Source organism: Strix aluco, chromosome 1 (genome assembly GCF_031877795.1).
Source record: "Strix aluco isolate bStrAlu1 chromosome 1, bStrAlu1.hap1, whole genome shotgun sequence".
NCBI lineage: Eukaryota > Metazoa > Chordata > Aves > Strigiformes > Strigidae > Strix > Strix aluco.
In genome coordinates, this window is record NC_133931.1 from 150,878,524 (window position 1) to 150,904,635 (window position 26,112).

Sequence of the window (26,112 nt, forward strand, 5' to 3'; positions counted from 1 at the left end):
CTTATGGCAGGCTGCTGCTTCTGCCTCTTCTTTAATTGGCACTTTCTCTTGGTCTTGGTTAAGGGTAAAGCATGGAATGCTGCGAGTTGCATCAGGGGTGGAGAGAGAACAGCATTTGAAATGAAATGCATTTTATCTGGAGTCTTCATAGTTCGTTTCAGATTAAATGTTTGGGTGATTCTGAGCACTAAAAAGAAAGTCATTTCAGATTGGATCGTGCAAACTTAAAATCAGTGACTTGCCTTCTCCAGACTTTGCCACAGTCTTGTGTTACAATTTTATAGGGCCTTCTACCAGAGAAATTATACAGAAGATATAAAAAAAATAAAAAAAAAAATGCATTGGGGCAATAGACGTGTTTTGTCAAACAAAGAGCTACGTTGCTAGCCATTGCAAGACTTGTGCTCACGGATGGTCACACTCTACAAAGTATTTCAAGATCCTTGGATCGAAGATGGTATATAGTGTTAAATGGTCTGATTTATGCTGAAGCCTGAAAGAAGCTTCTAGATTCTTTCAGTGCTTGGTTGTCAGAAGTTTGTCTGAACTGGAACAGTGGGCTCAAAAGCAACTTTGGAGATAAAACTGTTTTTTAACTAAGTAATGATTGTTAACTAAAATGTCTCAACAAGTCAAAAAATTGCATAGCTGTTTGAAAAGAAAAGGTCCTGACATTGTGGTGGTATTTCTGTTTTTTACAGATGGGTTTAGATGGACTCCAGGAAGACTATATAAGGAAGGCTGAATATCCCTTCAGCTCAGAACAAAAATGGATGGCTGTTAAATGTGTTCACAGAACGCAGCAGGTGAACTTCAACCACTGTTTCCTTGTGCACTGGCTCTGTAGAGCTGGTTATCTACCTTGCTTAATATCCTTATTTTTCACTTCAGAAGTTATGGCAGGCTGGTAGTAGTGCAGAGTCCTGGCAATATGGTTTGGTAATAGACACAGTTTTATTTCCAAGCTCTGGAGTGCATATTAAGAATCACAAGACATTCTTTCCGTAAAAGACATACTGGGAAATTATTATAAGTATTTTAATATCTGAGACTTTGAATGTATACCTGGCTGTTTTATCTTCCTTCTCCTTCCTCCTCAAACTTCTAAGGCAATTCTGCCAATCTTCTGCAGTTTCAGTGCTACATAGTTACATAATGAATTAAGACCAAGAAGATGCATTGATGTTCAATAGTAAAATTTCTTGTTTGAAAACACAGGTTTTCTGGTTTTGATGCAGACAGCACATTCCCCAGTGTTGACAGATTTTACTGATGTCAACAGTGTCCTTGTTACCAATACAAACCATTCTTTAACCTCTCTTTCTATCTTCTGGTGCTTTCACATATGTATTTGCATTCATACTTCATTTAGACCAATCTGAATGTTTTTGCTGCAAATGACATAGTCACTGCCAGTCTGATAACTGGAGCCTTCTAGATAATATGTGCAGCAACAGACCTTATCTTGGATTTATGGAAAATTTCCTAGTGTTTCTGACCAAAAAAAAGGCTTGCTGACAGTGTTCAAGTATCACAGTAAAATCTTTGCTTTGGAAACAGAACATTTGATTCCTTTTATCTATATGGATAATATGGTTGTATTATCCTTGCCTGTATAAAGAGTGGTGAACTGAAATTGCTGTATGATTTTCATCCATATAAGGATTTACTGTGTCTGTGTTTTGGTATCAGCATTTTTAAAAGATTGTTGAAAAATTGGTAACAGTTTTAAATGGAGCATAAATTATTTGAAGGCTGAGAAAATAGAAGTTTTAGAAACTTAGCTTCTGATAGAAGAAACTAGTAGAAGTTTTAGAAACTGAGCTGTACTAGTTAAGCCTATCAGAAAGATTGAGGTAACTTGACTACTGTGCATAAATACCTTCACAGGGAGAAAATAGATATATTAAAAAAGAGCTTTTTAGTTCAACAGTAGGGATCAGAATCAGTGATTGGAAATTGAGCTGAGGGAGCAATTCTTAATGGAAAAGGGGGGAAGGGATAAGTTGATTTAGCATTGGAGTTAAGTGTTCAAGGTAGGTGGTGGGTTCTCAGTCCCTTGATACCATCAGGGCTAGATATCTGGAAAATATTAGAGTTGTTAGGCATGGTACAAGGATGCAGGTGATATTTAATGACCTGTGCAGCTGGTCAGATGATGAAAAGGTCTTTCAGGTCTAGTGTTGTGTAGGTTTACTTTCTGTCCTTTGCATGGCCTCTTTAGTCTGTAAACTGTGACCTGCAGTCTAATGTGTATGATACCTACTGAAATGAGATATTGATTATTAGCTTGGTGCTCTTGATGTTACTACTCTTGAACATGCACTGTATAGAGATGCTCAAAAGAACAAATTTTTAGGTTTATAAGTGTAACTTTGATTTGCATTGTGTTCTAAAGACTCTTAAGAAAAGTACAGATACGCCATTCTTGTGTGGGCGTGTGCTCGTGTGTGTGTTTGTATATACATACATGCATGTGTGCACAACAATTCTTTTTTCTTTTAGGACAAACCTGAAGTTTGCTTTATGAAAGGTGCTTATGAACAAGTCATTAGGTACTGTACATCATATAATTGTAAGGGGCAGACCCTACCTCTTGTTCAGCAACAGAGAGAGCAATACCAGCAAGAGAAGACATCTATGGGCTCTGCAGGACTTAGGGGTAAGGCTCTTTCAAGTGTCTCAAAATAACCTTTTTTTTTTTTTAAATCAAAATGGGACTGCTTATTGTTTAAAAAAATCCCGAAACAACCAAAACACTAGGAATGTTTTTGTTCAGTAAGTGCCACGGGGTTGTTTAGTTTTTCTTTAAAATAGAGGAGTGGAAAAACAGGTGCTGTTGCCTAAGGCCTGTATGATAGCCTGATTAAATTGCAAAGGGTGAGAAAAGGCACTGCTGGTTCCTGTCATCTCTTGCGTATGGCCATAACTGAACAGTACAATGCTACCTAATAGCTTCCATATCTTATTATAGATGTCTGTGGATTTTTTTTTTAAATGTGATTGTGTTTATTTTTCTATAATTTTGGCTCCTGGCACCTTTGTGAATTATGCTAACAAAATGATTGCAGGTCATGAGATGTCATTAGAATTACCTTTTATGTTAACAAGGTGTGTAATTTTTATATATAACTGAAAGTATTTTTCACAAGATGATTGATAGGAGGTGAATGTAGGCAAGTGTTATACATGGCTGGCTTTCTTTGGGCTCTGTAAAGAGATCTCTAGGCTGTTAAGTTCATCCACAACTACTTTTTTTTTTAAGGTAGGAGTACTGTGTGGCTCAGGAAATTTGTAGGTTGCAAATTACTAGAAACTGAGAGGATATGCTGGGAGTGATATCTCTGTGCTGTTTTGTTCGGACAGTCATTCTTTGTGTCTGCTTCAGACCACTGTCAAAAAAAATTCAGGGTAATGGTTTGAAAAAAGTGAATTTGCTTTTCCCTTACAACTCTAATGTCATTTAAATATATTTGAATTAAGATTGCTGCTGTAAAAGACATTCCAGAAAATACTCAGCATATACTCAATGAAATCTGCCTCTCTAAAAGGAAAAAAAACAAAGCAGAAAATAAAAATATATTAACTGATCCTCCCTTTCATCCTCTTGCATAAAAGACCATGCATGTACAGAGAAACCATAGAGCTATATGCCATTCTCTTTATACACAGTGAAAGTATAAACAGTTTCATCTGAGAACAAATAGTAAAGTTATCTTTAAAACCTGGAATATGTATGTTTGGTAAAAAGACTACTCTTTAGAAGAAAGGAATATACATAAGTAGGCTATTCTGAATACTCAAGATAACAGACATTGCTACCAAGGTTTAAAAAAAGAAAATTGCAGTTCCCTCCCTTTGCTTTATTCTGGCCTACTAGTTTAAAATAGTTGTTTTAAATGCTGATGTAAATGTTAATTTCAAATCCTAACTGATTTTTTTTTTTCTTTGTCTCCTAAAAGTTCTGGCCTTAGCTTCTGGTCCTGAGTTAGGGCAACTGACTTTTTTGGGGCTTGTGGGAATAATCGATCCTCCACGGACTGGTGTAAAAGAAGCTGTGACTACACTTATCACGTCAGGAGTTGCAATAAAAATGATTACTGGAGATTCACAGGAGACTGCAGTTGCCATTGGTATGAATAGTCCGCTTCCTTTAATTTTTCCCTTGTTTTCTGTTTTGACAGTGCCTAGCTAGCTGTTGTAAAGCGTGGGTATTAAATCTTTAACATTTGTGAGTTCTGTATATCGAGTTAACATACGGCAGTGGAATTCGGAGGAAAAAAACGCAAAACTAAAAACCCTAGCCTGAAGTGATACTTTGGTTTCAGCTTAAACTATAGTTTTTCTAATTTGGTTAATGTATGACTTCTGTTTGAGACTAGGTATTTTCTTATTGTATTTTGTTATAACATATGCTTGATTTCTGGTTCTTATTCTTACACCCCCAACACCACCCTCCTTACCCTCAGCTTTGGATGCCTGACTTAAGACAATGGGGAGAAACTAAAATAGCCAGTGACAATGAGTATTTAGGATGGATATGGCACTTCGGTATCATCCAGTACAGTTTTGTCGAAGTACTTTGTTTAACTACTGTTAATAAATATTTAAACAAATTATTTAACTTATTTTTACAGTATAATACATTGAAGTACTTTAGCCAGAATATGAATTCTTTACATACAGGATGATGAATGAAAAGTTGAACGTGCATGTAAAAAGTACACCCCCAAACTAACAGTGCTTTCTCAGAGGGTGGCATTTCCTTGTCTCCCACATGTCATTTTTCATTTTCTGTCTGGTTATTTTTGAACTGTGACTTCTTTAGAGAGGACTGAGCTCTTGTGTTTATATGGTGCCTGATACAATGAGGTACAGACCTTTAGACCTAAAAAGTCTAAGGAAATAAATGATTAGAATAGACTTTGTAGCATGTATTTGTTACTCAAGAGTTCAGATAATTTACTGTAGTATACTGAATCAATAAGGTGTTAAGATGTTCTGCTCTAGGCATTTCAGATCTGAAGTGTTGCAGACAATAGTAGGTTTAAAAAAATAAAATTGGTTACTTAATGTTTTAAAAGGGTAAATTATTATAATGCCTTTTTTGTTATTTATTTCCAGCTAGTCGACTAGGATTGTATTCCAAAAATTCACAGGCAATCTCTGGAGAAGAAATAGATGATTTGGATATTCAGCAGCTTTCTCAAATAACACCAAAGGTTTGTTTTGATATACTACTGACTGAAATGCAGTAAAGGATATATTTTGTATTGAGAATTTTTTTTCCTGTAGAAAGCTAGAATGTAACTTCTGAGATAGAAATAATATGGTTTTAATAGAAGTGATACAGGAAATTACTAGAGGCTTTTAGTACAGAAACACCGAAGCTGTCCCAGATCGAACAAATATCTTTCGATTTGACATACAACCATATGAAAATTTAGTTCTTTCAACTCGCATGGTTATCTCTTTAGTGAGTTTATTACTTTTGTCTCCTAATGATTCAGTTTGGTTTTTGCCTTTCAATGCCTGCATTGGAACTTTAGTTTTGCCACCTCACGTTCAGTGAGCATCACATTTTATTTCTTTGAGTAGCTCAGCTTGTGTGTGTGTGTATATATATATAAAAAACACCTTACAGGTTGCATGTTCAGACAGTCAATCCTTTTGTAATTCATAAGAGGAGCTGTCTGTATCTTTAATGATTTTTAATCGATCTGAGGTCACTGGTTGAGAATTTTGAAAGGGTCTATTAGTTACTGCTTAAAACTTTTTAGTTATTAAATAATTAAATGTATTAGCCAATGTCAAAGTTGTAAATTCAAAGGCAGAATCAAACTGAGGTTCAGGCTTGGCTATGTTGCAAAATGTGTGCATGAAAATGCTGCTCTGTTTGCAAAAGACTGCAAAATTAGACTGCAATATGCTTGAGTCTGATGTAAGTGAGGCAAAAGCCAATATTTACAATCAAGAAATGTGCATGTCAGCTTAGTGTCTTTCCTTGGTGACTCACAAAGACAAACTTTAAAAAAAAAGAAAGAAAGAATTGTGTAGCAAATAGTAATTTTTGGTTTATTTGGTAATACTCGTTCTTAAGGGCTGTCCACCTTTAATAACTGAAATAGCTACAGATTTACTTTGTGCATGTTTGACCTGAGACCAAATTCGTTTTTTAGGCATTTATTTAAAATACTATTAGAAATTGATTACAATCACCTAATAAGATTGTTATCTGTTATCAGAAAGTTTTAAAATTGTGTATTCTATTTTGGAAATAAGTAGCACCAACTTTGTTTACCAGAACACACTTTGAATCTTCTCTGGAAGTAATGATTTCACTCTTAAAAACACAGCTCACTGGTGCTTCAAGTTTAGAGCTAACAAGAATACAGTTGGCCTGTGATAGTACATTTTTTTTTATCCTCTAGCTTTATAGAATCCAGTGCAATTCTTTGTTTCTCAAATTTTCACTACTACTTCATTGTGCTTTTATCAGGTTGCAGTATTTTACAGAGCCAGTCCCCGACATAAATTGAAAATTATAAAGGTACGTCTTACTAGAGGCTCAAAAGCTGGACTGTTGCTATGGGTACTGTGCCTTTACTTAAATTGTAACATGCTACAGTCTGTCAAGATGAAATCAGAAATGCATTTGGTTTGAAAGTGAAGTGCGTTTGAAAATATTACCTAGAAAAATGCGTAGTGCCCACAAGGGATAGGGGGCTGCTGGTAGGCAACATCATGCTTTCTTCTATGTAGGGAGCTGGGGGTTGATTGAAATTGTGTTACATTGCAGTTGAATTGACTAGGAACTTGAAAGAACCATATTTCTACTTCTCAGAACAAGATAAAAGGGCATGAATTTCAAGCCATGTCTGAGGTAATGCTCTCATTCAGAAGTTAACAAAAGAAGGTAGCAAAGGAGGATGTACTCAGTGTAACAACTGGAACAATCAGAAAAGCAACAATAAGGATAAGGAAGTAAAACATTGAGACAGTTGGAATATATTCAGAATTATAAGAGGGTGATATTGTTAAAATGTAAATACAGTAGCTTCTTTTTTTCTCTAAAGTTTTTTACTTTGTTAAAGGCAGATTTTACATACCCTAGCTTTAAAATTTAGGCTGTCTGAATATATGAACTACAGTTTAACCTAAAATCTTGTATAAAAATTAATCGGAATACAAACCACTGCTTGTTTTTTCTTAGGATTTTACAGTGGAAATCATAAGAAATTGGGGTGGGGGGAGGGCTGGGCCAATGACACCAACCTCATATCTAGAATAAGTTTATGGGATGGGTTATTTCAATCCCTGATTTAAGCTCTTTTCCCTTTCTGTAGTCCCTGCAAAATAATGGTGCAGTAGTAGCTATGACAGGAGATGGAGTAAATGATGCTGTTGCTCTGAAGGCTGCAGATATTGGTGTAGCAATGGGACAAACCGGAACAGACGTTTGTAAAGAGGCAGCAGATATGATTCTCGTGGATGATGATTTTCAGACAATAATGTAGGTGGCATTTGTGTACATACCTTGTGCTATATAGTTTTAATGAAATATTGCCTGGGTTAAAAACAAAAGAAATTCCCTGAACTTGTAAGTGGTGTAGCTGTTAATGAATTCTCTGCTAAATCAGGAGAATTATCTTTATGGTGATTACCTGTATTATCCTCTTAAAAAAAGAGCTGGGAGCATGATAGTACAAGGGGCAACTAAACATTTCTGTCGTTTTATGTATCTTAATAATAATATAAGAATGTATTTACATATTCAGACCTTTTGCTACTGTGGTCTTGTCCATAGATTAGATGTAAGTAACAAAGGAGGTTGTGCATGTATATGCTATAAAAACTAACCTGTATTTCTGCTTCTCCAAGTAGAATTATGGTGGTAGTATGTTTGGAAACGTAACTGAGTTATGAGTCTGTTAACTGTCAGTAGGATTCATCTTCACTTAATTTCTTCAGAAGCATAAATTTTATGTAAAAATGAGAGAGCATTCCTCTTGATTTAAAAAATTTTACACAGTGCTGTGTTTGTTTTCAACTCTTAAAAATGTGGTAGTGTTTCAGAAAAGAAAAGGAATATAAGCTATTTAAATATCACAGGTGAAAATAAGTTACCAGCTTCTAGTAACCAGCTATTTGTTACTTGTTCATTTTTTTCTTTGGTGTACTTCAAAGAGAGCATAGCTAAACTTACTTTGAATTTAATCCGTCTGGCTTTTGAATGTAGTGATTGTTGGCAGAGCTGGACTGCTGTCTAGTGAGAAAGCCTTCCTTCTGAAATTATGCATCAGTCTCAGACCACCTCAGTTTGTCTGAAAGTATAATGCTTAACCCTTGGGAAGAGTGAAAAGTAGAAGTACAGTATAAGAGAATCTACATAGGTAGCAGTATGTCAGAGGATGATCTGGGAGTTAAAAAGTTTCCGTACTAATTCAGCCAACAGCAATGTGCTGTTGTGAAAAAACAAAAGAGAGAAGTGAATTGTTTTAAGATACTCAGAAGAGTACATAGGAAGGATATCTGTGGTAAGTACTTTACTTGGGCTTGATGAAGCTTTTGCTGGAATGCTTTATCCAGTTTTGCTTACTTAATCAGGAAAGTGAAAAGAGTGGTAAACACTGAGGGGGGGCGGGAAAAGGTATGATCTTCCATAGTTTTATGTCCTTCCCCCGACCCCTTTACTCTTTTTGTCTTAAAAATTACAGAAGGGATGCTGATTAATTGTTGTTCTTGGCTATTGGGGGAATGGAAGAAAGAAATCAGTTTTATTTGCAGCAGAGTAGATTCGATTTAGGTATTGAAAACACCTCACCACTATAATTGTGGTAATGTGATAGGCAAGTTGCAACGTGTGCTAGAGGTTGAGAAGATGGTCTATACACACTTTATTCTGGTGCAGTAAGAATAAATGTTCTTCTAAAGTCATGTTATGTTTCTATAGTTTTGTAAAAGTGTATGTGGGTGTTTTGTTTTTTAATTATCTAACTTGGATTAGAAGGTCTCATCAAAGGTGATGGTGAATCTCGAACAAGGAGATTTTACTACTGACATTTCATTTTGAAAGTTAAGCAGCTGGAAAAATAACTGTTGCGATTAATCTTGTAGTCAAGTTGAAAAACAGTGACTGCCAAAGTTATGAAAGAACCTCAACTCCATTTGTTTCTTGATGTATGTGTTGTTGCTTAAAGTAATAGCTTTTTTTGTTCGTTTTGAGCTTTTTTAGCAGTAGTCTCATTTGTCTAGTGATGTAATCTTTATTTTTAATTGCAGGTCTGCAATTGAAGAGGGTAAAGGCATTTATAATAACATAAAAAATTTTGTTAGATTTCAACTGAGCACGTAAGTTTGAAAAGTTGACAATATCAGAAGGTTCTAACTACATTGTGAATGAATCAAAGCATTATGAAGCAGATGCTGCATAAATTCATGTGAACATTGTAAATTTTGTGTGGGAGATGCTGATATGCTATGCTTTTGCATTTTCAGTATTTTGTATTTGGTGGCTTGTTTCCTTTTTAAAGAACCAGAAAATAGTGCAGTGAACAGACATCTAACTGTGTCACAGCTCTTCCTGTTAAGATGTGAAAAGTCAGTAACTGAGAGGATGGAGAGGAACATTATAGCTACCTTTGGGTCCTTGTTTAAAGGAGAAGTTAGTAGTCATTCTCTCCTTAACCAGCACATGTATATCAAATGGAGGAAACCAGGGCAACGGGAGGTTAGTTTCTCTGAAATCCATATACTTGTTTGTGGAATGAGTTAGCTCTGTGAAGCTGACTTCCTTTTCTTGCATATAAGGATCCCTGTGCTAACTATATCATGTCTACATAAGACAAGCAGACAAGAGTTCATTAAGCCTTAGTTTCAAAAATTCTGTGAAATTCAGGAACATGATTTTCCTCTTCACATTGTTGTTTATGTACTTTTTGGAAGCCTTCATGGCATTTCAGAGTGGTTGAATAAAGTTGCAGAAATTAAAAAACAAAAACAGAAAAACCCACCAAACCCCCACAAATTTTGAATAACCCCCCAAAAAACACAAAAGCAAAAAAAATCCCCAGCAAAAAAACCCCAACACAACAAAACCCAGAAAACTCTAACGTCTTAAAACTTGCATAAAAATTGAGAGAAGTGTCATATACCTTCAGTCTTGACTAGTGTCTCCTGCATTGGTAGAAGACTAAAAATATGCTTCTGAAAAATAATGAAACATAGGTATTCTAGGAAAGTGTGCTTTCCTGTTAGCCTTGGGAATGGCAGCCTCAGGTTTTTGATGAATTTGAGTTACCCTTTTTTTCTGTCCCTCTTTGCATGAAGAACATAATAGGGTTCAGTAGAGCGCTAAATTCGGAATTATTATAAGACTTGCTCTCTTCTTGCTGGTTATGAAACCACTTAATCTTGCACTGAAAGCAATTAGTGCATACTTGTTTAGAGAGTTTTCTAATACCAAGCTTGCAACCAGCTGTTTTCAGTCTTTTGCCTAGGCTTTTCATCTTCCTACTAATGAGGGACCCTGTAGGTATTTTTAGGGAGCTAGGGTAGTACCTTGTCTTGACTGATTAGTCAAACTAGTAACAGGTGAACAGAGTGGTGGTGTTTACATCAAAAGTGTAAAAGCAGTTTGTTTTTCAAAACCATGTTTGGAAGTTCTGCTTCTGGCACAATGAAAGTATAGGACCCACTTCCCCAGTAAAAAAAACAGGTGAAGGTGAGTGATAACTCTGTAATGTTAACTTAAAGTTTGGGATGCAAGTTTACCGTCTTTTGATTGACAAAACAATGCTGTTTTAAATATGGACTGTGTCAAGATGAGTATTCTAAATGAATTTATGCCCTGCCTTTAAAGTTAGGCTTATGTCAGTCATGATTCACACTGTCAAAATCTGTATCTACTCTTAAACAGTTGAAGTGTTGATGAGGAAATAGCTATCAGTGGATCTTCAGAAATGTTCCATGCTGACAGTTATAAAAATGGATTCTCTCAACAGGAGTATAGCAGCACTGACTTTAATCTCACTGGCTACATTAATGAACTTTCCTAATCCTCTCAATGCCATGCAGATCTTATGGATCAATATTATTATGGATGGACCTCCAGCTCAAAGGTAAGTAATTACTTTAAATTCCATTAGAGGTCTGTCAGCAAGGAAAATGGTTGCTCATAAGGAAACTCTGAAGTGTTAAACTTCAGTGAAATGTTTCCAAAACAGCAAACTTTTTCTTTGAATTACAGTGTTTACAGTATAGTTCTATGTTTGTTCCTTTTGGTTTGCTTTAGTATCTTAACGATAATTGTGAGGGCAGCATGGATACCTTAAGATCCGTGGATATGCCCATGAAGCTTGCGTGCAGGATTCTGGCTTCCTTCTGGGTTCTTCCTCTGATCCTCTTCACTGCAGATAGATGGCAGAGGGAGAGGAGGAAAGGAACTAGCAGTAAATTCCTTAGGTTGATCACAGTAACAGAAATGGGGAACATAACTAATATTGCAGCTTCCTTTAAAAGTAACATCTGGTAATTTTAATACTGTCACGTATTTATGGCCTCCCAAACTGCAGTATTACAATATTGCCTGTTACTACTACAGATAACTCAGTTTTCTGAAAGTGAAAATATCATGTGCTTATTTGAATGAGATTAATTCTTAGGCTGTAGAGAGAAGATTAAAATCTTTATTTCAACTCAGAAAATCTAGCCCTTAAGTTAGAAGCAGTGAATTATTTTTATGATGATAAAAATCTAAGATGCTCTTTTAATTGTAAGTCTTGGGGTGGAGCCTGTGGATAAAGATGTTATTCAGAAGCCTCCAAGAAATTTGAAGGACAGCATTCTGACCAAAAACCTGATCGTTAAAATACTGGTTTCATCAATAATTATCGTGTGTGGAACACTGTTCGTCTTCTGGAGAGAGGTATGACAAAAATACAAAACTTAGAGCAGTAACAAACTAATTTAAAATAAATTAATTTTGTACCAGCAGTTGGAATTCAAAATTTGTATGAATTTGGTTGCAAGTTTTGTCCATGCTTATTTAATAATCTACTCAGCTAGCAGGTTAGAGAGGAAGATTTTTGAAGTAGTTGTTGAAATGAGGAATACAGTGTTATTCCTCAATCTCTATTTTAACAGACTTTTTCAGGTCCCAAATCTGCTTGGGAAACCTTGGCCCATAGAAGGTAATTGTACAGATCTTCTAGCCAGACTGTTACGAAACAGCCATTTGACTTTTTTTTCTCAGTAGAGAAGAATGTTGTTTGAACTTTTGGTAGTGCATCATAGAATTCTTGGTATTCCATGTGCTTGCATAAAGCCTCTTGTTTGTCAAGAGGCTTCATTTAATCACAGCTTGGAATTACAAATTGTTATAAATTACAGGTGCATAATTTTTGCTGTATGATTTATTAAATCAGCTTGGGGCAAACAAGTTGCTTTTGCTGTCATTTTACTAGCTAGTAGAACTTGAATTGTTGTAATAACTTTGGTTGCGGAGAGTTTAAAGCATGCTAAAGCCATTTCATTTTCGTTTGTTGGCAGTTAAGAGACAATGTAATAACACCTCGGGATACAACCATGACTTTCACCTGTTTCGTATTTTTTGACATGTTCAATGCTTTGAGTTCTAGATCTCAGGTAAGTGATTCGTATTGTCCACTTACACAGTATTTACACAATAAGCAGAATTTACTTTGAGGGAGGATCTTGCTTCAAATGTTTTCCTGCAGATTTACTTCACATCTGCTATTAAGCTTCAGAGTTTCATATATTTCATATATTTACTAGGTAGGATTTCTTAAATTACAGGTAAGTATTAGTTTCCTTAATTTGTTTATGTGATGCAGAGCTGGTAGCAATGCTTCTGTCCTGATGGAAGCAAGGAAATTTTTATTAAAAGCTGAAGTGTGATAGTCCTTTGTATTGCTGTGTACACTTGGTTGTTGGTTTGGTTTTTTTTTCTGAAAATTCTGTCAGTTCGGCATCCTTGCCAGAACCTGAAACTTCTTGAAGGCCCTAACCTTTTTATTCTGTAACCCTAAACCCATAATCCAAGGAAAATTTCTTAAACTGTTTTTTCTGTCTATTTTTGTTTTAAGGAAATAAGTCTGAAAATTTGTGCTAGTTGGAGAAAAGTACATTGCTAGTATACATTACTGCATTTACTCTAATTTGCAGTCTGTTTTCTGATGTGAATTGTCAGGGTCAGTGAAAACACTTCCTTCTAGTGTAGAGGACACCTTCTAATGCACTGTACTTGCAGAAAAGTGAGCTCAATATACAAGTCGTTGACTGTGAAGACAAGATTTGTCCTCTGTTTACCAGAGAGAAAATGCAATTAGCCTGTTCAAGAACTTGTTCTGGATTATCTAAAAGGTCAACAATAACTTTTTACATTTTTCTAAAAGTCTGGATGAAAAAAAAATTGTAGATACAAATTATTTTACTGTCTAGATAATTCAGATTACACATACAGTGTAATGTGCTGTTTATTTTACAGGCAAAATCTGTGTTTGAGATTGGACTTTGCAGTAACAAAATGTTCTGCTATGCCGTCCTCGGATCTATAATGGGGCAGTTACTGGTTATTTACTTTCCTCCACTTCAGAAGGTTTTCCAAACAGAGAGCCTGAGTGTCTTGGGTAAGAACAGTTCCCTTTTCAAAATGGTGCATTAAGGATTAATTTGTAAATGCATTAGCTGATGGTTTTATAAGAGCACTTGCTAGCTGTTTGCATGCAACAGGAATAGAAAGCCTGCTGACTTTTTTTGGAAAAAAACCACCACCTTTTAGATGTTTTCTTTGGGAACTATGATTTAAATGCGTCTTGTACACAACTGATCAGTGCATTTTAAAATTTCTTAGATGCTTATGTATATTGGGTTTTTAATATAAATATTGATGCAGGCAAAAATGAAGCATAGAGTTTATTGAAGTTTTTAAAGCACTATGAATCTTGCTGTTTAGCAAGTTCTTCCTCTAAATATTAAACACCTTATTTAGAAATCTTGATCCTTTATTAAATAATCAGCTGTGTTATTGTAGGCTAAATAGACGTGAGGATTTTAAGAAGCTATAGATACATAAAGCTGTTTGCCTCATTAAGGCTTACGTTTATTACTTCTGCCATTTTCTGGAGTTAAGAACAAAGGATTATCATGAAATACATGTTTTTATGTAATTCTTTTTATTGTAGTGTCATTTCTGATGATAATATTTTTTGAGTATGAAGGTAATTACGTTTCTTAGTGTTCCCTATTTTCATAGGTGTTAATAAATTATTGTTATGAAATAATTTAAAATTTTTGAAATAGCATGCCTGTATTTATGATTTATGCATAAACTATGTATGTTAACCTTCTGGTCCTGCAAAAATGACTTAGTTTCTCCTGAACTTACCCAATGATTGGGACACAGTTTGAAAGTCTTGTAAGTCTTGTTCTTTTGTAAGTCTGCCCTTGGTCCTTAAATAGCAAATTTAAAAAGGGCTAATAATTATCTCTTCCCAGATTTACTGTTTCTTCTGGGACTCACTTCCTCTGTGTGCATAGTGACTGAGATCATAAAGAAGTTTGAAAGAAGTAAGGAAAAGATTCAGAAACGTGGAAGTTCTTCTTCGTCAACTTCGTCTTTTCTTGATGTATGATGCATATTGCATTCTTTTGTTTGCAAACTTAGCGATTGCTGTCTAAAGATTTAGGAGAAAGCAAAACAATATTTGGAGGATAAAGAAATCCTGAGGGCTTTTGACAAGTCCTTTGTTTCACTGGCTAATGATGAACATTCATGTTTCAAGACTGTTTAGAATTTGACTTCCAGCTGTGGGAGTAACAAATGAAATTATGCAACTTTGGTAACATTTTTCCTCAAACATAAATTTACTTTTGAGATTGAATGGGATTTTGTGTGTGTGGGGGGTTAATTTAAAGAAAGATCTAAGCCCAAGTCCCATTTTCTGCACTTAGAAGATACAACTGTGTAAAATCCTTCTCTTAGATATAAATATTTTAGTTTGTTTTTATTTAAAACATTGTACTATTTTACTTTTATGGTGGTGGGACTTTGCTACTAATACAAGGATAAAAAAATATTTCAGAGGCATTCCACTGAATTGAGTTTAGAGTCTGTCACAAGAGTGCCATATTCTAGCTACTGTATTTATTTACTTTATCCTGCAATGTGTAAGCGGCTCAAGTACCTTGTGCTACAGGTTTTTTTTTTGTATCCGGAATTTTTTTTTGCACAGGATGTGACCGCTGTCGGATCACTGTTTTTTCTTTTCTTTTTCTGTGATTGAAAAGCCTATACTGCAATTTGAAGTAAATGTTTGCTTTTCTTAGAAGTGTGTTGTCTCTTTGTTTTAAAAGAAACTGGGATTTACACCAGATTAGCATGCTTGTTTTGATATAATCTTAAATACAAGCTTTGTTTCATGTCATTCCATGTTTACTTTAGCCTATGACTGTTAGATCACTTGAGTGATTATAAGACAGTACTGTTACTGAAATTACTTGTAGTGTATTGGATTAGAAAATGAGTGCACTAATCCTCCTCACTCTAATGGCAAAAATCCCCACCCCTCTTTCAAAGAAGCTTGGTTTTCCTTCCTCTTCCTCCTTCCACCCTGATCATAAAAATCAACTTTTTACTGGTAGTCTAACTTAAAATTTTAACCTACAAAATGTCTTTTTGTGTCTAGAAAAGCATTATAATAGACTTGTGTCTTGATATGGTAAAAGTATTTTTAATATAAGACGTTTGAATACTCTAATGTTCACTAATTGGAAATGGTGTTCTTCCTCAACATAGACTTGCAGCTGTTGTTATCAGTGTCTTCTCAACAGAGTAGGACTCATCATCCTTTGAGGAAATGCAAGGAACTATCACCTAGGGAATCCTGAAAAGAAGATGCCTAAGATCTCTAGGGGGAGTTGGAGATGTAATGGTATCTCTTTTGCTTGGAAGCATGTGGATACACATGTCTTCACACCATCTGCTGAAAGTGTAGCATTGGTATCGGCTCTGGGCCATGCTGTCGCGATGGTCATCCTGTTGGTTAATGAGGAATTGTAAACAGGCACTGGGATATTTCTGCACTTACCTTTGTGGCTTGCCCCACATGCCATGCTTAAAATCTGAGGAGTTCATGGATAACAAGGCAGTTTGGAAAGTGCTGTATGAATTTTTCTGCTAAGAGGTTGCTTTAATTGTCCTCTTACTTTTTTTCTGTGGAGATTGCCAGACTTGGTCAGGAAGTGGGGCTGCAGACAGGACACGAGTGCACCTGTGAGTCTGCTTTACAGGTGCAATTCCTCCATTGCTCTGACTGTCCCGGGTCTGCTCAATATGCCCATATTATGTGGAGTACCACTGTGCTAGAGATCTAGTTGTGTAAAGGCTGAGACTGCAGCATATGGCCCTTGTCTCTTCCTGAAGGATGTTATGTGAACCACTGAGCTGGTAGAGCCTGGACAAGGTGAGCTCTTACAGAAACACTCTCATGTCTTCAAAAGTTTTTTATTTCCAGCAGCTGTGTCTTTCAGAAGTCAAACAGATTTGTTAGTGTTCCTCCTGTTGAACTATTACCATCTTTGGCTAGTGGGGCTGTAGTTGTTCAGTGTTGTTGTAGTGTGTTCAGTATTTCAATACAATTTCAGAACACTTTTCAATAAAAATACTTTGTATTCTACAGTAAAGACAGTAAAAACTGACAGTGCAGGCTGATGAAGAATCTCTTGAATGAACTTGGGTTTTGAGAAGGTACAGCAACCGTATCTTTCACACAGTAAGTCTTGTTGATGTTCTCCATGAGATTTGACTGCTTTGTGCTCTGCACTTGGGCTTGGAGTCCCAGAAATCCCGGTAAGTACAGAAGTGAATGGGTTGTTAGGTGTTGGAATGGGCTGCCCAGGGAGGTGGTGGAGTCCCCATCCCTGGAGGTGTTTAAGAGTAGAGTCGACATAGCGCTGAGGGATATGGTGTAGTTGGGAACTGTCAGTGTGAGGTTAATGATTGGACTGGATGATCTTCAAGGTCTTTTCCAACCCAGATGATTCTGTGATTGTGAAGTGCAGATGAACACCAATTTGTCATCTTAGCTTGAAAGTGTTATTGCCTAGTCTTTAAACAAATTTTATGAAGTACCCAGCACAAGTCTCACTTTATGAAAAAGGTACGTCAGTCTAGACAAGAAATTATTTTAGTCTCTTACAAACAATGAATTCTGCCTTCTTGCAGGGTGAATTTAATTGAATGCAATTCACTTTAAATATGTCATACTAAGTTTTGCTGTGTTTTCTAGTGGAAGATGAAACAAGTAATTCATCTAGCTCGATCTCATTATTTATGAAAAATGCGTGGACTGAATTCCATTGAGATTTTTTGGCTTCACTCTTGATCATTACCACTTAACAGCAAGTTTGAGAGATTTTTCTCCAGAACAATTGAATCAGTAGTGGGATTTGTCCACAAAAAATGAGACATTTAATGTGGGGTGAAAATAGACATCAACCAAGGAATTTAGTTGCTCTTACTAAAGCATGGAATAGAGAACTTCTCAGTTTTATAAGAGCTCTTTTATTTTTGTTTTTTCCCCCAAAGACTGAACACCTATAATGAGTCAAAAAGGAAAATTGGAGCATTTGATTTAAATTCTGAGTAGTAACCCTAGAATCAGTAATTATTTCCTTCTGCATACAGGATTGGTGTTTGCAATCAGGTGTATTGCTTTTTATCAGCAACAAAGAACAGCTGAATTCTGCATTGAGAACATACTTCTGGTAGAGTAATTGTTAATCATCAAGTCTTCTCAAGGGAAGTCTCAAAATGCCATGTGATCATAGCAGCCTTTTTATCCCAAAGTGGAATACTTGAGTTTATCCCTGTCTTCCAAACCATGTAATTGAAGATACTGCTTCTCAGCAAGTCTCAAGAATTTGTGTTTTCCAGCACTTTTTCAATGTGGGATTTAGAGTAGATTAAGATCTCTCTTCTCACAGCACTAACCAAGTGGCATCAAAGATGCCAGTATTTTTATATTTAAGACTTAATTTAAATGTGACTGTTTCCGATGATTAAAAACTGTAAGGAACTACAAGCTTGGTGAAATGAAATATGTGGGATCGTAATAGATCAGAGGATGATTTGGGTGATTAAGGATTTGAGATTTAATTACTAAAATCAAGAACTTTAAATTTAACACCTTTCAACTTTATTTAAAGTCATCTGATGGAAATGGGCCTTTGCAGACTGCTGCAAATAGAAGTCTATTTAGAAGCGGGTTGTAAAGGTCTAGTAACCTGCTGTATGGTTGAGCATAGGTGCCATCTGCTGGTAGTCTAGTAAGTAGCAGTTTTCGTGCTGGAAGAAATGTTCAAGATTACTATCTCAGACTGCATCTCAAAAATAGTTTCCTCATGAATGTAATAGATGTTATCAATCTATTCTCATTGACTATATTATGGCAGTATCAAGACTCAGCTGTATGACACCAGAGATCCTTCCTGTAAGTCACAAGATCTAGTGTGTTACTTTCCACGTGGATAGCTGTCAGATAGCTGACGTAACCAGGGCTGCAAACTGAGCACGAGGCACGAATCGGGCTTGAATCCCGGTAAGTAAAGGGCAAAACCGTAATGATTAAAGGTGGAAATCATGATTTTTCCTGAATGTAAAAAAAGATATATAGGTTCTTGAAGTTGAAAAACCAGACATATGGTAATTACATTTCACATGGGGAAGATACTGGAAAACCAACAGTTTTACAAGTAAAGCATTTATATAAATTGACTAATTTTGCTGGAAAGTTAGCTAATACAAAGCACTGAGAGACAGTGATGATGTAGGATTTTTTAAATAGAAATAGTTTTTCAGTAAAGGTTTGTCAAGTAACTTAGCGTACACTGGGGCAGGTTAAGGTCTGTAATTTTAGTATAGCCATTAGAGAAAAGTTAACTCAAGTGACAACAGTTTGTTAATGGCAGGAGATTGTACAATTACTCTGAATTAGCAAACCTTTGAAAACTTGCTACCATGTGATAGCTTTGTGCGTGCATGTAAGCATTTAACTCTCACTTAAACATACCAAAGGGGGCAGCGAGGAAGGGGATAAAAGCTGAAGTTTCTCCCCGAGTATAGTTCAGTACCTATAATACTGAAAACACAGTTTACTCAGCTCTCTCTGAAAGTACAAATACCTGTAAAGACTGATTCTACAATATTTTTAAACTTCTCAATTTCCATTTTAATCTGATCTGTAAGATTGTAATCGCTGTGTTCCTCAAATTTAAAAATAGGATTTCTTTGAAATTAGAAGTGTTCAGGGAGATGAGGGATAGCCAACTATAAATGTTTAGGAATAGTCCAGCTCTGAAATGTTGAACAACCTTGCTCTCATTTTCAATTAGACTGATACCTTTAAAGAAAAACGAAGCACTACAACTTTTATACAGTACCTCTTTTATAAGAGTGTTAGTTACAAAAAACAGTAAATAAAAAAATTCCCCAAAGCAAGAATCGTTGGTAAAGATTGAATTAGGAGCTCGTGTGAAAACAGCTGAGCAAATCTGACTACAGTCCCATATTTTAATAGTTTCTTCCATCTGCATAGCATTAAAAATTATTCCAGGGATAATGCTTTCAGTCATCCACTCCAAGTGATGCAAACCTATTAACATTGCATAAATGCTGAGTTTCTGGTACAGCATGCCTGATGGCTTTTCTCTTTTTATTAGATACTTTCTTCTTTTTGCAGGACTCAGATTTGGTCTTGGTCATCTTCTGAAAGAAGTCTGCAGATACAGTTGACTCCACTGTATTTAACAAAACCTGATAAAGCTGAGTCATTTTTGGAGATAAACTAAACAGATTTTCCACTGAAGGCGTTGATTTAAGCTCTTGATAGAGTCTGTGCACAAGGGTTCCATTGTAAAGCCTGCTCAAAGGAAAGAGAATCCTCATTTAGAATCGCACCTCAGCAGGACAGGTACAAAACCATGCTGTTTAATGAAAAAACGGATCTTAACTATACAATATCCAACAGAGGGCTTCTAAGGGATACCTGTTCTACTCAGTATTTTTGTCCATATTAATATCTTTAAAGAAAGGATTCAAATGCAGTAAAATAGGCCAAAGGAGTTTGACATGCAAAATAGAACATGAACACATTCCATCGGGGGCTTATGTAGAAAGCAGATCTCTGAAATGTCCTTACCTACTTAAGTCTGGCTCAGAGAGAGGAGTGCAGAGTAGCTGGTTGAGATACAATCCCATCTGAAGACAGCACTGCCACTGGCAAAAACTATGTGCAGCATCTAAATCAAAGTCTTTGTTTTGCAATTTCTTTTCCTTCCATTTTAGAAATTCATTATATGCAATACTGTCATCTTCAGCACATACAACAGTGGTATCTAGGTTATAAATAAAAAATAACATGCAAATGGATGCTCTGCTGTGAACAGTACAAAAGGTATCTGCAATGTACAGGGTGTTCAAACCTCCAGTTCTATTTCAGGAAGCATTAGTGATGTTTTCAAATGTCTCAAACTGAACTTTAAGATGTAAAATTGAGTCAAAATTCAAGTATGAGTATCCATGAGAATATGAAATTGTGAAATCGGAAATTCTGTTTGTTAGGTAATTTGCTATGCTGTTCTGTGAGTGGATCAATTCCAAACAAGAGTTCCATCTTACTCCCACCTACCTGGGATGCAGGTGGGAACCGTGTCAGTCCAGTTTCTACACAGTAGAATCTAAAGAAACTGTCTAACCCTGGCATGTGTCATCTTTGCCATTAAATGAAGGAGTCCTAGAGGAAATGCCACAATAACTCTTAACAAGTATAAATATTACTGGGACAATTTCTGTGATAATTGAGTACTTTCAAATTCTCACAGTGCACAGGCAGATAAAGGGCACCTGTGCAACTCGGCATTTTTAAGTACAGATTATTTTAGAAAAACTCATAAGAAATAAAAATCTGTTCGAATGCATCAATCAGTTATTCTCTTCTGATGCATGAGCATTGAACTTATTTTTTTGTAATTTTTATATCTAAATTAATCCTTTAGTCCTAAAGAAAGCATTTAGAAATACAAATTAATGTTTTACAAGATGGCAAAGTACTATTTTACCTATATAAAATGTTAAATTGATGGCTAGCACTGTTTCTCTGCTCTGTATCAATGCAAAGAATGTGACACCTCAGGATATAGTGTAAATCAATGCTAATTCATCTGAATTTGGACAACTCAGCATAGATGAGGAAAAATGAATTATGGTATAGGTTTTTTCACAGTAGCTGAACACCTACATTGTATTATTTGGAGACATACCTGGATCGTTTGTTATTCTGTGCAGTTCTCCAGATACTATCATTAAAAGTAAAGCCTTTAATTGATGCAATGTAACTTTTGGTTCTGAACAACGTATCCAGTAACACGTTACAGCAACAGGCAGTTGTAAGTGACTGGGGATAGATTCTAAGTAACTCATTTTCACTCCTAGAGTCTCCAGCAAAAGCATCTGACGGCATGTCATGGGCATCTGAAAATAAATTGAAAAATTGGAGTGGTAAAATAAAGGGAAGAGACTTTATTTGTTGTGAGCCACTTCCAAAAGGCAAATAAGCTTGTGTTTAAACTAGCTAGTACTACATATTTTCGATAAATTTAAAGTTTCACAGATACTCTGAACAGGAAATATTTTAAACTACTTAAGCTTTACAAACTAAACAGTTAAATGTTAGGTAGAAAGATAAAGTCATTTTTTACAATTGCCTGATGTTAGATATTAAGTGGTTTCAGAGTTGTCTTCGAATTGAGTGACTTGAATTAAACTCCTACATAAAAGTTGACTTGCTTGGAAAATCCTGTAACCATAATGCATTAAAATTACTTTGGTATAGCAATCAAATATATATATAAAACTTCATTTTGTGCCTCTTGGAAGTTACCCTTCTTTCTGAGATGTAATGGTGATGTCTGTTCTTGGTATGTTGAAAATACACTTACCTGTAACCACAAAGAAAGCTGAAGTGTGAAGCTTGCATTTTTCACCTGCAAAGTATTAATTCCTAGCACATGTTCCCTTTGTTGTGCTCCTCAACTTCCAAAAAGTGGTCTTATAAACTTTGTCCATAGCTTCATGCATGAAGAATCGCAGCAGGCTGTTCAGCTGCAATTCGAGTGCTTTGTGAACCTTGCTTAGGATGGTTTTGCATATTCTTAAGCAGACATCCCCACAGAAGACAAACTGAAATCAGTTTTGCCTAGAGCACTTTAAATGCAGAATAACCTCTCTCCTTCTAACCTTCTGTTGACCTGATAATTCCCCTATATTTAGTAAGGAGAGTTGTTATAATGGTAGAAGCTCAAATTCATTAAACAAACAGCATACATACCAAGACCAAAGTAAGGTGTTGTTAAGATTTCTTAGAATCCCAAAATATGATCTTTCAAACAAAAGTATTTGCATATTGCTCGTTTAAAAGGCCTGTAACAATATCCTGTGTAAAATAACCTTTACATAGGCCTTTGGATCCATAGCTATCTGTAGCATTTAACGATCATAGTAGTGATAGACTTTGTTCTCATATGAAATAGCCACCAGCAAGTGATAAAAACACACAGCACAGCCCACACACAGAGGTGTTAACGGTTGATCTGAATGCCGGAATGGATAGAGCATGTGGCTTAAATATGCAGTATTAAAAGAACAGCTTGTATTTCAGATGTTTCAGAAATTACCGCATACAAAACCTCAGTTATGCAACTTTAGGAATGGGAGATTATTTTCCATTCACAGCAAGAGTTACAGTCTTAATCATTATAATTTAAATATACAGAATTGCTAATGGTGACCGAAACTAACCTAGTACAACTTTCCTTCGATTACAAGCTGTTTTTCAGGTGCTGTTGTGTCTGGCAAGCAGCAGGGGTCCATACTTTCGGCAGGTAAAATTGCTGGGCAGTTGCAAGATTCATGCATGAAATAATGGTGATTTTTGGTAAAAAAGCATGGGTCAGATTTTGTTTCAGAACATTGCTCTGAAACATCCATAGCTTGATCAAATATAAATTTTGTAGTGTTAAACTGTCCTTTTCTAAATTTCACTAATTTTCTAATTTTCCTGTAATTATAAAAGTGTTAGTGTAACAATCTATATAATGAAAGAAGGGCTTAGAATGGAAGATTCAGGCAATTCTGCATGTACACCCAACCACCTTTTCATGTAATTTGTCTTGGTACACCTGGGGGCAAGGCAATCTATGTAGTTTCTCGACTCTCGCAGGCCAAGCTGAGAGCCCTGTAGGTACCTGTGTTATTACGTAGTTACTTACTGAGGTGGCTTAGTTCAGGCATCACATTTAGGGAGCAGTTGGCAAACATGAGTCCCAACTAGCTTTTGTCACTGGTGAAACACTGTTAACAGTGATCTGTTGTGACAACCATTTACCTCCATTAACTTGTCCAAAGAAAAATGATCATCACAAAAATCTGCGGGTGGGCTTGCTGCTTGAACAAATGTTTTTTTAAGTGCCTTCTGGAGTCTGCCAAATTCACAGACAACTGGCAGCTCGCTGGTCTGCTTACTTGGAGAAGCAGCTTCCGTCTTTTGAGGTACTTTCAGAAGCAGCCCATAGATAACTTGGCGAATGGGCAAAGCTGTGTTGTGGGCGCTAGGTCTCTGCATGTTCTCCACCTGAACGTGGAGGAAGGTGCTTCGCAGAATCAGGGCATCGCTGATGAATGGGGCCAGCTTCCCATTCGCCAAAGCATCGAGCACCCACTGCGGTAAGTCAGCTTTCCTGGCAGCCTCACATTCGTACCTCCCCTTGTGAAAAAAGTCCTCCAGCTTCACCTCCGAGGGAGTGTAATCCTCCATGGAAGCGCACAGAAGCTCCCTGACTTCTTCCCTCTGGTGTTTCTTCAGGTATGTCAGCACGCTGGCGACGGCCTCCCTGGGCTGCTCGAACCGCGCCAGCCAGCTCAGCAGCCCCTGAAGGCGGGCGTGCTTCCCGCCCTTCCCCGCCAAGCGCGCCCCGCTGAAGAACGCCTCCAGCGCCGCCAGGCCCGTGTAGTCGTTCCCGTTCATGGCGGCGAAGAGGGGGAGCAGGCTCTTCCTCAGCGGGCGGAACTGCCCGCAGAACCTCTCCGCCGAGAAGCAGCGGGCGCGCACGTAGCAGCCCTGCGGCCCCTCTCCCGCGCACACGCTCTGCCACTGGAAGTGGCTGAGGGGGCAGTAGCCGGCCACCAAGTCGAAGACGCAGAAGTCGCTGTCGAGGGAGAGGACGGGGCAGCCCCAGCGGTTGGCCAGGCCGGCGATCTCCCGGTCGGCCTCGGCGAAGCACTGCACGAAGGGCACGCCGAGCCGGGCCAGCGCCTGCACGAAGGCCTCGCGGGTCAGCAGCGGCACCAGGCCGCCGCCCTCGCCGCGGGAGAGGCCGTGGGCCGCCCGCAGCCGCTCGGCGGCGCGGTCCCGCAGCGTGGGCAGCTTCCGGTCGTCGGCGCCGCGCCCGCCGTCCAGCACCACGAAGGGGGCGACGCGGCAGGCCCGCAGGCTGCCGAAAAAGTCGCGCACGGCCGCCGCGAAGGGGCCGTAGTCGCCGCCGCGGCGGAAGTCAGCGGCGGAGGCGAAGCACAGGCGGTGGTAGAGGCTGCTCCCGTCAATGACCAGCTTGGTGTCCCTCACCCGCAGCTCGGTGAAGAACGCGCCGCGCTCCTCCACGAAGCCCGTCAGCCCCTGGACGCCCATGGCGGTGGCGCGCGCCCCGCTCCGCGCCGCTGCCCCGGGAACGGCGCCGCGCCACCGGAAGTGGCGCTAGAGTGACAGCCGAGCTTCTCCAATCACGCCTCCTCTGCCCCCTCCCGCCTGCTGGCTCTCAGGGCGCGTGCGCGGCGTCTCCTAGCGACGGGACCGCTAACACGGGCCCGGCGGAGTGGCCGGGGCGCTCCGGGGCCTTCCCGCGCCGCCCGGTTGGGCTCCCGAGGCCGGCCGAGGTAGGAGGCTGTGGCCGCTTCCTCTTTCGCCCCGGGCTGGCCGCGCCCTGTCATAAACCATCCCAGGGGAGCCGGAGGACCCTGAGGGACGGTGGTCGCCGCCGCCGCCGTCGAGGCGGCCCTGGCGACCCCGCGGGGCCGGGCGCTGGAGGGGGAGAAAGCCGTGGGGAGATCGTGTACCGCGAAGCAGACCTGCTAGAGGAGTCCCCGGGAGCACCGCCTTCTCCGGGGAGGTGGGGAAGGAGGCCCCGCTGGGGGCATGCTGCCCTCGCCCCTCTGTGTGAGGGAAGCTGGGCGGGGAAGCTTCCCTCACACAGGGAAGCATAACTGTGTCTGTGTCTCCCCAGGCTCCCGAAGCGTGAATTCTGAGTCTTACACGGTCTATTAATAAGGTAATAATGTCTCTGAGGTCATCCTAGAAGATCCCAGATTCCTGAATGTGTGTCGGGGAGTTATTAATTAGCCCTTTGATAGCCGAGTACGTTTGACCTTGTTTAACCATCATCTGCAAGCTCCTTTCCTACCGACACTACTAATAAAATCTTTCTTGGTTATCCTTTCTCTCAGAGCACTAACAAAACGGGCCAGCTGAGGTGATGTTACTGTAGGCTTGGCTAGGTTTACAAAAATGTTGCAGAAAATAACAATGGAGCCAGTGTTCAGGAGTTAGTTCTATTTTAAATGAAGGGAAAACCCAGCAATACCTCATCATTTTTATCTTCAAAAAATTTAAAGGAGCAGGCTAGTGAAGTCATTAGCAGGAAAAAATTCAAGGTAGCAAATACTGAGGATATTTGGAGTTTAAGTACAAAAACTGGAATTTGTACTGCAAGGGGAGGGGGGGGGCAGCAAATGTTGATGTAGCACAGGGGTTGTTAAGAATAAAGTGAAAAATTGATAGAACTTGAAAATGGCCTTGATTAGCAAAGAAGGATTTATCTTGGAGGCAGAAAGTTTCAGAGTATGTTAGCTATTGCTAAAGAAACTTGAAGGTTATGTAAAGGAAATTAAAAACAGCATCTTATTTAAGCAAAGAAAGGTCAGGGGAAGAAGTGGAGATGCTGCGCACTTAGCATGTGTAGGTGGAACTATGAAACCCTAAACAA

General features: G+C 38.2%; 3 protein-coding genes across 13 annotated transcripts in view; 2 read left to right on the forward strand and 1 right to left on the reverse strand.

Moving 5' to 3' along the window:
* Positions 1-15,350, forward strand: part of ATP2C1 (ATPase secretory pathway Ca2+ transporting 1) — a 66,108-nt gene extending 50,758 nt beyond the window's left edge. For 8 of the 9 annotated variants that reach the window (XM_074839914.1, XM_074839981.1, XM_074839933.1 and 5 more), the window contains 12 exons: positions 702-806; positions 2,506-2,662; positions 3,963-4,133; positions 5,125-5,222; positions 6,500-6,550; positions 7,347-7,513; positions 9,283-9,351; positions 11,004-11,120; positions 11,779-11,926; positions 12,550-12,645; positions 13,508-13,649; positions 14,518-15,350. In XM_074839914.1, coding sequence (XP_074696015.1) covers positions 702-806; positions 2,506-2,662; positions 3,963-4,133; positions 5,125-5,222; positions 6,500-6,550; positions 7,347-7,513; positions 9,283-9,351; positions 11,004-11,120; positions 11,779-11,926; positions 12,550-12,645; positions 13,508-13,649; positions 14,518-14,654 — 1,458 coding nt within the window. In that variant the 3' untranslated portion in view covers positions 14,655-15,350. Of the gene's footprint in view, positions 1-701; positions 807-2,505; positions 2,663-3,962; positions 4,134-5,124; positions 5,223-6,499; positions 6,551-7,346; positions 7,514-9,282; positions 9,352-11,003; positions 11,121-11,778; positions 11,927-12,549; positions 12,646-13,270; positions 13,384-13,507; positions 13,650-14,517 lie in introns of all 9 variants that reach the window. The other variant, XR_012625136.1, reaches the window with a different exon arrangement.
* Positions 15,351-19,448: 4,098 nt separating this feature from the next.
* On the reverse strand, positions 19,449-24,832 carry ASTE1 (asteroid homolog 1). Of its 2 annotated transcripts, none has more exons than XM_074839995.1 (4): positions 23,463-24,831; positions 21,340-21,550; positions 20,220-20,415; positions 19,449-19,940 (listed from the first exon to the last, which is right to left on the reverse strand). In XM_074839995.1, exons 1-4 carry the CDS (start codon positions 24,759-24,761, stop codon positions 19,646-19,648), a joined length of 2,001 nt encoding a protein of 666 aa, XP_074696096.1. In that variant the 5' UTR covers positions 24,762-24,831; the 3' UTR covers positions 19,449-19,645. The 2 variants fall into 2 exon arrangements, with proteins under 2 accessions (XP_074696096.1, XP_074696102.1); XM_074840001.1 differs by having other exon boundaries at positions 19,699-19,940; positions 20,224-20,415; positions 23,463-24,832.
* Positions 24,833-24,915: 83 nt separating this feature from the next.
* NEK11 (NIMA related kinase 11) overlaps positions 24,916-26,112 on the forward strand; it is a 123,173-nt gene continuing 121,976 nt past the window's right edge. The window contains exons 1-2 of one of the 2 annotated variants that reach the window (XM_074840014.1): positions 24,916-25,006; positions 25,354-25,398. The gene's annotated coding sequence lies outside the window, so the exon portion shown is untranslated. Of the gene's footprint in view, positions 25,240-25,353; positions 25,399-26,112 lie in introns of both variants that reach the window. The other variant, XM_074840024.1, reaches the window with a different exon arrangement.

What these genes read in the sequence shown, in the direction of transcription:
- ASTE1 (XM_074839995.1), bottom strand. Translation starts at nt 24,761, where the DNA reads ATGGGCGTCCAGGGGCTGACGGGCTTCGTGGAGGAGCGCGGCGCGTTC. An exon ending in CAGAATAACAAACGATCCAG is followed by an intron (nt 20,416 to 21,339) that starts GTATGTCTCCAA and finishes TTTATAACCTAG; the next exon opens with ATACCACTGTTGTATGTGCT. An exon ending in TCTGAGCCAGACTTAAGTAG is followed by an intron (nt 19,941 to 20,219) that starts GTAAGGACATTT and finishes TCCTTTGAGCAG; the next exon opens with GCTTTACAATGGAACCCTTG.